This window comes from Cryptotermes secundus, unplaced genomic scaffold, assembly GCF_002891405.2.
Source record: "Cryptotermes secundus unplaced genomic scaffold, Csec_1.0 scaffold57, whole genome shotgun sequence".
Taxonomy (NCBI): domain Eukaryota; kingdom Metazoa; phylum Arthropoda; class Insecta; order Blattodea; family Kalotermitidae; genus Cryptotermes; species Cryptotermes secundus.
In genome coordinates, this window is record NW_019725840.1 from 510,487 (window position 1) to 521,751 (window position 11,265).

General features: G+C 38.7%; 1 protein-coding gene across 6 annotated transcripts in view; it reads left to right on the forward strand.

Annotated features, from left to right (window-relative positions):
• The window catches only part of LOC111863613 (voltage-dependent calcium channel subunit alpha-2/delta-3), a 103,259-nt gene that overhangs the window by 61,162 nt on the left and 30,832 nt on the right, over window positions 1-11,265 (forward strand). For 4 of the 6 annotated variants that reach the window (XM_033751132.1, XM_033751134.1, XM_033751131.1 and 1 more), the window contains exons 7-16: window positions 470-580; window positions 3,629-3,821; window positions 4,122-4,258; window positions 4,901-4,993; window positions 6,519-6,599; window positions 7,370-7,444; window positions 7,624-7,644; window positions 8,687-8,791; window positions 9,778-9,849; window positions 10,620-10,761. In XM_033751132.1, coding sequence (XP_033607023.1) covers window positions 470-580; window positions 3,629-3,821; window positions 4,122-4,258; window positions 4,901-4,993; window positions 6,519-6,599; window positions 7,370-7,444; window positions 7,624-7,644; window positions 8,687-8,791; window positions 9,778-9,849; window positions 10,620-10,761 — 1,030 coding nt within the window. The remainder of the gene's footprint in view (window positions 1-469; window positions 581-3,628; window positions 3,822-4,121; window positions 4,259-4,900; window positions 4,994-6,518; window positions 6,600-7,369; window positions 7,445-7,623; window positions 7,645-8,686; window positions 8,792-9,777; window positions 9,850-10,619; window positions 10,762-11,265) is intronic. The other 2 variants (XM_033751133.1, XM_023850092.2) reach the window with 1 other exon arrangement.

Here is an 11,265-nt window from a genome sequence, read left to right on the forward strand (position 1 = left end):
TTTCCCACCAATATCCTATATGCATTCCTCGTCTCCCTCATTCGTGCTACATGCCCTGCCCACTTCATCTTCCATGACTTGATGATTCTAATTATACTTGGAGAAGAGTACAAGTTACGAGGCTCCTCATTGTGCAGTTTTCTCCAACCCCCTGTCACTACCTCTATCTAATACGGAAGGTAAAATAGCGGAGCTGTACTTCCATTCCCTCATACGTCTTCATGGCATGATGATTAATTAAGCATAATAATAATAATAATAATAATAATTTAATTGTATCAACAGCCCTTATTTACCCAGTCCGTGCTACATGTCCTGCTAATATAATCTGATCTGATTTTATTCTTGAGAGAAACATTTAGATTATGAAGCTTCTCAAGACATAATTGTGTGCATCCCTAAAATATTTGAAATTTAAATAATTGTATTTAATTTATGAAATTTGATAAAAAAATATATTCTATTTCAGGCTAATATGGGAAATATAAGAGAACTAAGGAGTTACCTGGACTCAGCAAGAGCTGAGAACATAGCAAACTTCTCATCAGCACTTATCACGGCCTTCGAAATATTACACAAGGTTAGTACTTTACGTTAAATACAATTTAACTTCATGAATATATATATATATATATATATATATACGGTGTACAGTGGTTTCTCAGGGGCCTCGGATTGCGGAGGTTCCGTCAGACAAAGCCTTCACATGTTTCGGCCAATGATGATCATCACTGTCGACCAAGACTTATTTCATTATTAAAAAATTGTTGCATTCGATGAAATTTAATCCTAATTTTACTTATGCTATAGGATGAAACGGGGGCATGCTGTAGCGCAGTTCGTTGATGCACTATGCTACAAGCCCGGAAAGTCCCAGGTTCGATTCCCGATGAGGTTACTGGATTCTTCAATTGACCTAATCCTTCCAGTCGCACTATGGCCCTGGGATCGACTCAGCCTCCATTATAAATGAGAACCAGGAATCTTCCTGGGGGTTAAATGGGGGTGAGCGCGTAAGGCTGACAACCTTACCGCCATCTGTGAGCCAATTGTCCATAAAATGTGCGAGCCTCGACATTTCACATTCCTATGCAACTCCACGATCTGTTACAGGGATATATTTTCCTTCTCTAGCTTTTTATAGGATGCAATAGTTGAAAACAATGTCTGTCATAAAAATATTAACATACTCTTCCCAAAAAGTAAAACTTAGCCATGTAGCAAAGAAGTAAATATTCACAGCAGTTACGTTCACTAATTCGATACTTCGGCAGTAGTGCATATATCCCTGAAAAGGGAAACCAAGGGAAAGCTCTATAACACCGTACTGAAACCTGTACTTATATGTGTGTGTGTGTGTGTGTGAGCTGGATTCTCGCTAAAGGTTAAAGTAAAGTAAAAGTAAAGTTATCCCTGTAACAGGCCGTGGAGGCCCACAGGGTTGAGAGATGACAATCGGCTCATAGATGGCGGCGAGGTTGTCAGCCCTACGCGCCGGCCGCCCTTTACCCCCAACAATATTCCAAAAATATTCTTGGTACTCATTTCTGTTAGAGGCTGAGTCGACCACAGGACCATATTGCGGCTGGACGGATTACGTCAATTGGAAAAAAACATCCAATGACCTCATCGGGACTTGAAGCCGCGACCTTCCCGCTTGTAGCATAGTGCCTCAACCATCTACTTATGTAATGCCCCACAAATAGTGAAGGCTCTCAAACTGGGGAGGCTGAAGTGGTCAGGACACACAACCAGGGCAAACGAGACATCTCCCTTGCAGGAAACTAACTTCTTGCAAGTACGAAGGGACAAGAGGGGCCGGAAGACGCAGCCTAAGGTGGCTGGATAGTGCAGAGAAATGTCTCAGAATCCTGGGTGTAGGAGGTTGGATGGTCTCTCCCAAAATATAGACCGGATCTGGGGCCCATCCATCTACCTACACAGTGGGTACCAGGGGCTTATTACCTGGGAGGAAAGCATCTGGAGCAAGTAGCTGTCCGCTCACCTCTACCTAGTGTCAAGGCTAAGAAAGATGCAGTCATACCTCCACTCCCCCATACATATTCATGACACAGTACTTAATTAATTAAGCCTAGTATATATGTTACTTTTGGTATGGTTTTCAGACTAAACAGCTATTGTACTAAACATAATCAACGGACTGAGCTATGTAATGCAGATGTATTCACTGACACAAACTTAATTATTAGACAGTATGTTGAAGATTTTTTCCTTTTGCAAAGTTAAGGAGTCTTCCACAAGGGCCGGGATAGTTGAATCTGTATAGCAACGGGCTATGTGCTGGACGACCGAGGTTCGTTTCCTTTCAGGGGCAAATTAATCTTTTCTACTCCACAATAGGTCTGCTTTAGGACCAACCCAGCCTTCTGTAGGATAGGTACTGGGGGCTCTTTCCTCGGAGGGAAAGCGGCTGGGGCGTGGAGCTGGCCACTCATCCCCATCTCCTGCCGAGGTCAAGAATGGTGGATCTGTACGTCCACTCCCCCATATGTCTCCATGACATAGTGCTTAATTAATTAAGCACTGGTCCAATTTTGCCTATTTTAAATATATATTGAACCCCTGAAAGTTATACATTTTAGCGCGTATTGTAATATACTACAATTTGACAAGAACTATATATCTTTTTAAATCTCCAATCTCAATGTTAGTGATCAGCAGGGTGAAAAAAATTATGTTATGTAAATTGTTTTAGTTGCAAATTTATTGTAATACATTAAAATGACTTACGTTTATTAGTGTCTGCTTCTGGCGACAGATGTCAGTACCATCCAGGATGAATGCTTAAATATTTCTTGCCTCTTTTAAAATTCGTAACCACAGTTTGGTAAAATAGGAATCGGTTAAAATACGAAAATTGTGAGAAAAGCATAGTAGAAATATCACGAGAATTACAGAAATTGGCATACTTTTTCACTCACCAATTAACAACCTTCCGTCTGCACCTCGTTCGCTGGGCACTGTATCACCTGAACCGAAGTTATCCGAAGTAATCCGAAAATCAAAAGTCTCCCGCCATTTTAAATATCGAAATTAATGCTGTTAATATTATTATTTTACTATTAACAGTAGGATGGGTTTGAAGGTATTAACACCGTTCACCCTGCATATAGTCAGCGCATTCTATTTTTAAAGTGACAAATATGAGTTCAACGTTTAACATAGCGATTTAAAACCACTGTTTCCGTTGTATTTAGTGCTTTTTTCAACTTTTGCAATTCAACAAGTTGTGGACGTGATTGTCAGCTGTCGTAATTGTGGGTGCCAATGTGATAAGTGTTCTGTGATAAATAGAATCAATATTAGAGATCAGTTTTTTTTTCCATCAAAGACTACAGGGGCCGGGAAGGAAAGTTGTAAATAGGACTGAAGAGATCAGTAACGGTATGAGTTGTATAAGCTGAATTAGATTTAGGTAGGTTGGGTTCTTGGTTAAAGATTTGAAACTGAAACCCCCCCAATTATATAGCAGGCCTGTGACTCACTGCATCATGTATTTGGTATATAAAGTCTATTACAAGAAAAACCAGGAGTTAGGACAGGCTAAGTTGGTCCTACTGAAGCTATCACAGTGTGCAGTTACTAAGAGTGATGCTCTATGTTGCAGTACAATCGCACAGGCAAGGGTTGTCAGTGCAATCAAGCCATCATGCTGATTACTGATGGTCCACCATACGATTACTATGAGATCTTCAAGCAGTACAATTTACCACACACTCCTATCCGAGTTTTTACATACCTTATCGGACGGGACTCGTCCAATGCAGAAGAGATGAACAAGATAGCCTGTACCAATAAAGGTAAGCTTTAGACAAAAAAATTAAGGACAGATGGAAAGAATGTTAAGGTTAAAAGCAGAATTTATGTAATGGCCATGTAGTCTGCTCAGGATATTTGTACCATGAAGACAGAAGTAGTTTGTGCTGGATTACATGGCAACACTTCATAGGAGACTATGAAAATATTTGTTTCTCATTTCATAATAATTAATTAATTATTTCATAAATATGAAAATTTACCTAGAACATTGGTTTTTATTGTGTAGTGTCCAGTATTTTTGTGTCCTGTTGTAGTGCATTCCTTTGAATTGAATATTTCAGGTTACTATGTCCGTGTCAGTAGCACTTCGGAAGCAAGAGAAAAAGTGCTGAACTACATATCAGTGATGGCTCGCCCCATGGTCATGTATCAGAATGATCACCCCATCCAGTGGACTCCTGTGTATGCTGGAGGCAAGGTGTGACATTTAATACTATAGTAAATTTAAGAGCTATAAATAATTTTATGGTTGTGTATTCATGATTATAAGTCATTTCATTGAGACTTCAGTAGATGGCATTGGATCACATGAGCACATTACTGCCATCTAGATTAAGTACAAAAAACTACAAGAGAAATGTAGAAGTACATATTGAAACAGTCACTCTTTAATAATTAATTTTGTTAATATTGTTGATGAGAAGTTTGTCATGAATATTAAATGCACTATGCTTGAATATTCTCAAAGGTCCCATTTCCAACTGATTCACCGGCCAACAATACATGAGTTACAGTGACTGGTAGGAGATAAATGGACATATAAAAGAGAAATTCTAGAAAAATAAAAAAATTACAGGTTTGTGTATTATAATTTTTCAAGGAACCAGGTCATGGTTTGATAAATTTTGGGAATCACTGGTCAAAGAAATAAAGCAAGTTGCTGATGTCAAAATCATCTCATTGTGAACACAGGATAAATACTAAATTGTAATTATGTTTAAACCATTCACTTTATAATTTGTATTATTTTTAGGCTCTTATTTAAATTTTTTTCAACCTTATGCTGCTACGTAACCATTGTATGAATTAGCATCTGTCATGTGTGTACTTATAATTTCAGGGCAACTACCTTCAGAGTAACGGCGGTGGAAATCTGGACGGTCAGTTAATGACCTCGGTTTCAACACCCGTCTTTGACCGCAGAAATTACTCTGTAAGTGTAAAGAGTAACATACTTTATATTCCATCTCCGATAATTTTTTATTGGCAGCAGAAATTGAATTTGTAATGATATATTTCTATTGCTGGGTTGTAGTATCATGTTGTGGTGAGAGACTGTTTTCTGGCGCTTTTTGGAATCTTACTAGAGACCTTTAAATTAATGTTAAGTTCTCCAAAATTTCACCAAAAATATCCTACCACCATGCAGTGTCATCAATTGAGAATGGAAACAATAGTTACTAAGAAGTGTGAACATTTCTATAACATTTTTCTGTCCCTTCACACCAGTGTCTAGAGACTTCCGAGTCTCTGTTGCTCGGCTGATGTCCTTGTTATATAACCCCTTTGCACGGACCAAGTAGAAAATGTTTCCATCAGTTCCTTAATTGCTGTAGTTCAACTGTTGTTTGTTAAGAATCTGCTGCCTAGCAACAGCTGCGGTATTGTTTGTATCACGGTTGTTGCCTAGAAACAGGTCTATACGCCACATTATGATCACTACTCATGAGCACCTTTTGAGTGCACTTCCAAAATTCATATTTTATTTTTGCATAAAGTTGATTGAAATAACTGACTCTTTGGGGACGTGATGCCATGTAGCCTGGTAGAAATTCACATTTTGGAGGAACACCCTGCTTCCGTGTTCAGGGTAAGAGAGGAAACCAAACAGTATGTTCCTCCAAAATGATGTTGGACTTCTACCAGACTACACAGCATCACAATCCAGAAGACAGTACTCTTCATGATGACACCCGTGATAGCCTCAAAAGTAACTTTAGTAATTGTTACTTTAAATTATCTTGGGTCTGATCTCCAGCTTAAAATTTATGCCTGGGGAGAAGATTGTCACTGAGATTTGAAGTCACTAACTCCATGGCAGAGATTCTGTCTTTTAAAAGTTGATGGTGTTTCAGCTGATGGAGAAATTCCTTGCCTGTTTGGAATCCCATTTTTCCATTATTGAGTTTTGAATATCCCATTTTTAGGCATCTGGAATCAACTGAATCCAGTTTACACCCTCATGTCCTGTTTCTCTATGATCCATTTTAACATTTTTCTTCTGTCTTTATTTAGATCTCATGCTTGAACTCTCTCCTTGATGTTCTCAAACTGAAATTTTATTTCTTACCATCTCTCCAGTGTCTACGTGTCTTACCCACTTCAACCTCCTTATTTTGCCGGTCCTAATATTAATAGAAAAGTAAAAGTTGTGAATGAAGCGCCTTGTTATGTAATTTTGTCCAAGAGCCTGTTACTTCCTCCCTCATAAGTCCAGGTTTTCTCTTCAGCACTCTCAATTCATGTTCTTCCCTTAGACAAGAGATCAAACAGAAGGATCTGTCTTGTATTTCATTCAAGTTGAAACTGAGAACCTGCCAGGGATCCTGAACGGTTCTGCAGTACACAGTCTGGTAATGACTAGCCTCATGCATATTTGTTATGTTATATATAACATTGTCCAGACTGTGGGTTTCCTCTTCAGTAGGTTGAAATTAGTTTCTGTTTCTTGTGTGCAGGTTAGGGTTGCCAACCTGCTTGGTGTGGTTGGTACCGATGTTCCTATACAGCAGATCCAGAAATTGGTCCAACCATACAAGGTAAGTATCAGTTATATTTAAAGAATTTCATTTGCCATGACAGTGCTAAAAATAACCCAAGATAGTATCATCTCACATATCTACCTACAGTGAAATGTCATCTTACACAAACGTACATAGAAATTTCTCAGTGTGGAGAGTGAATATTTGAAGTTTTCCCTATTCTGCTACATCTCTTTCTCCCCTCTTCTCCCCCTCATTCTTCCTTCTTCTCCTCTTCCCTCTATAATAATTTTACTAAGGGGTGACCAACTCCTGTGTGTATTGTTTTCAGCCCACAATTTCTGTTTCTTGCTCATCTGTGATTTTCTCTGTCTTTATTACCATCAGTCACATGGCTCCTTTCTTCTTGATTCTCTACAAGCCTTTGTGTCCACTCATTACATTTTTATTTCATAACCTTAAAAATGTCTATGTGTTTTACCAGTGTGATCCCTCCTGAGGCTTGTTGCACATCACCATAAACTACTGGCCTGATGAGTCCCTCATGTCTCCTCCGGACCCATGACAAAATATCCAAACCATTGTCACATCTGCCATGCTTTATCCTCTCTGACGTTCCCCTAGTTCCGACTTTCATTCTTATCCCTGACACAGGTTCTGAATTTTTAGGGAGTTCTCATTAAGGACTGATAATAGATCATTTTAAATTAGTCTCTCAGTCTTGTTGCTTGAAACACGTTTATTTACTCATAATGTCACATTAAATACTTTGCACTCGCTATGTAAACACAACAATTTCTCACTGTTGTGAATCTGTCTGTTTTCAGCTTGGGGTGAATGGTTATTCATTTATTATAAATAACAATGGCCACATTCTGTACCACCCGGACCTCCGTCCACTGGTGAGTCTTCTTTTTACTGTTTTTGTTTTATTAATGGAAGCAATCAGTTGATTTATATCACTGTTTAATCCTTTGTGGTACATCCTTGGATGTCTCTTCCTGCCTGAGAGTTGAAATGACATTATAATTATTATATTTATCTTGTGCCTGTCTCTTCCTTTCATTTCATGCTGGAGCAGATAAGAAATTGGAATGGTCAGGTAAGTGGAAAGAGAAATTTTTCATCTCTTCATATATGCAGTAACCCATTCACCCACCTCATTGCTTGACCTCCACTTTATCACACATTTCAGTATATCTATCTCATCATGTGTATTTAGTGTAGGACCTTTAACACGCCTAAGGCGATGGAACACAGTGCAATTAAATGTCCCTTTCTACTCATAATGTCTTAAAAGATCTAGTGTAAGAATAATGATTAATTAAACTAAATTCATGAAGGTGAGCCCTTTTTGTGAAGCTGCCAGTTGTGCAGCTACTCAAGAAATTCCCAATCTTTTATGGAACCCCAAGGTTCATTACCGTGTTCACAAGAGCCCTCCACTGGTCCCTATTCTGGGCCAAATCAATCCAACCCATACCATCCCATCCTATCTCTCTAAGATCCGTTTTAATATTGTCCACCCACGTACACCTTGGTCTTCCCAGTGGTCTCTTTCCTTCTGGCTTTCCCACCAGTATCCTATATGCATTCCTCATCTCCCCCATTTGTGCTACATCCCCTTCCCACATCATCGTCCTTGACTTGATCATTCTAATTATGAGTACGAGTTATGAAGCTCCTCATTACGCAGTTTTCTCCAACCATTGATCACTTCATCTCTCTTCGGTCCAAATATTCTCCTCAGCACCCTGTTCTCAAACACCCTCGCTCTATATTCCTATCTTAACGTCAGAGATCAAGTTCCACACACATGCAGAACCACAGGCAAAATTGTATTAAGTGTAAGAATGGGAATTTAGGATAACTAAAATAATTGGTCTAATAATCTCAGGATTTAATTAATTTAGATAGTTCAGCAAAGGGCTCAAGTCCCAAATTGTATCACTTCTTCTCTTATGTTATCTTTGTTTCTGGTATCCATGCTTCACTGCTGTATTTTACTGCCAGTCTGACCAATATATCGTATAGTTTCAAGTGGTTACTCCTGCTCCAAATTTTATTTTGGGAGTACAGTGTGTTGTGAAAATTAACTGCATCATAATACTCTACCTGTTTCTGAAGAATGTCTTATGATACAGTTCCAGGAGACTCTGAAGCCTAACTATAACAGTGTGGATCTGACAGAGGTTGAACTGGTCGATATGGAAGGAGGTCCGAGGGAAAACAACACCTTTCTGCTGGATGTAGGTGTGACATAATATGTATAGTCTATTACCCTGCTCTGTTGCATCTTTTGGCTTAGTACAGAAACATGTATGTCCACATATTTAGAAGGCTGTTAGCATCTAAGGCTATTTGCCTCTGTGGAGAATAGAAATATTTCACATCTTATGCTCTACAAGGGACCAAATTGAAGGAACATGAGGTTCCCAATTTATGAGTCTGAGTTGAATTGCTATTTAAAGACCATAAACAACAACATGTGACATGTTGACTTGATGGAGTTGACATCCTCTATACCACAAAAACTAAGTGCCAATGTGATGATTGCTGTGTATTCTTGTGGTGTATTAGTGTTTCACACTAAATTACATCCCAATTCTTGTACTGACATTATCTAAAAGTTGTATGAACATTGTTAACAATATTTAGTCATGTTATTTCATTATATGGGGGCACGCGGCAGAGTAGTTGGTTGAGGGACTATGCTACAAGCTGGAAGTTCTCTAGTTCAAGTCCCAATGAGGTCATCAGATTTTTTTTCAGTTGACCTAATCCTTCCAGCCACACTAGGACCTGGGGTTTACTCAGCCTCTAACAGAAATGAGTACCAGGAATTAATTAAATAATTTTCCTGGGGAGTAAAGCGCGGCCGGTGCGTAAGACTGATAACCATACCGCCATCTTTGAGCTGATTGTCTAGATAGTGTGGGACCCTCAACGTCTCACAACCCTATGGGCCTTCACGGCCTGGTACAGGGATAGCTTTACTTTTTTACTTACTTATGTCATTATATGATACTACATAATTCATTTTATTTGCACAAAAAGTCTGAAGATTGCCCAAATCTAGTGTCCACGCAATATCTGCTGCTTGCCTTTCCATAGTTCTCACTTGGAGATTTACATTCAGAATTGAAACTTAAGTACAGTGAATACTGGACGGATATTAAGCATTTATCCAGGAAGTGAATTATGCTGAAATAATGTTGTTTGTTTTATTCCACAGCTACGCCACGACATGATAGATCAAAAGGAGGGTGAAACAGAACTGAGTGTGAAAGTTCACTATGATGATATGGTGAGTTTGATCATCATATGATTATTTATAACAGCTGATTTCCAACTGCACCAGAAACTTAGTCATGAACTTATGCCATGGGAGAAGTGTGGGTCAATGTATGGGATATGAAAGAGGTTTCGTCTGAAGTGATTAGGCTATGGATATTAAAAGTCGTAAAAACAGCAGTTCTTTGTATACTTCCGCTACAAAGTAAACTAATTACTTAAGTGGCTCCATGTAGCAGAGTCATTTTTGAGAAGCTGATAGTTGCTGTCATAGTCACGGTATTTCCAGCATTTTATGGAACTTGAAGGTTCTTACCATGTTCAGAAGAGCTCACTGTCATTAGTCCCTATTCTGATTGAACTGAATATAATCTACAACTCTCACATCTCATTTCTTAAGATCCAGTTTAATATCCGAGTTTCTCTTCCAAGGTTTTTTAAGTCATCTATTTCCTTCAGGTTTTTCTACAAAAATTATGTGTGAATTTTTCCTCTTCCATGCATGCTACGTGTTACACTTCCTGTTACCTTACATGTCCACCTGTAGCTCGTAATGGTCAGTTCTGCCACTTGTTTTTCTGCCTCTACCTTCCCTCTTGAAAGAAACTTTTCAAGGCCATCACTTCTCTTCTTCTTCCTCCTATTGGTTCTCTCTGTGCTCGTTCTACCAAACTATAGGTGAATGTCTACTTGAATGTGTTATGCTTCTTAGTTGTGTGGAAATTGCAGCTCATTTGGTTAGTGATATGCTAATGGTTGTCATATTTCTTCATTTCCCTACAGAAAAGAGTGACAACTCGAAGACACAAGTACTTCTACAATGCAATAGAAGGAACTCCATTCTCTCTAGGTCTAGCTATACCTGAGGGCTATGGCATGTATGAGGTTTTAGGCGAGCAGGAAATTAAACACAGTCATATAAATGGTACGTAATCATACCACGCATTTGATAGGGATTAGAACCTCAAATTAAGTTTCTATAAAAGGCTTTATTTTTATTTTTGTAACTCTTAAATTGGTGTGAGACTTAGTCTGTTGGTACTGAAGACATAAACAGCCCATGGTACCAGCTCCAGATGATAGATGAGAAAAATGGGGTATTTAATGAATGGAAATTGGCAAGGGAAACCAAAATACTGGGAGAATCCCTGCCACAATACTTCACTGTCCACCACAAATCTTACGTGAACAGACATGGGCTTGAACCCAAGCTGCTGTGGTGACTGACTACCTGAGCTGTGGCTGCAATAAGTTATCTGTATTTTACTGTCACAACACAGCAGTCAGTGGTGTATGCATACTTTATTTAAGTCCTGTACAATGATTCGTATTTCAGCTAAATATTTCTACCTTCGCGGGTCATAATATTGCAAGTTAAACTCTTCTGTTTTTCAACCAGTTGGCTTATTATTTGTTTTTTTTTTTGTTT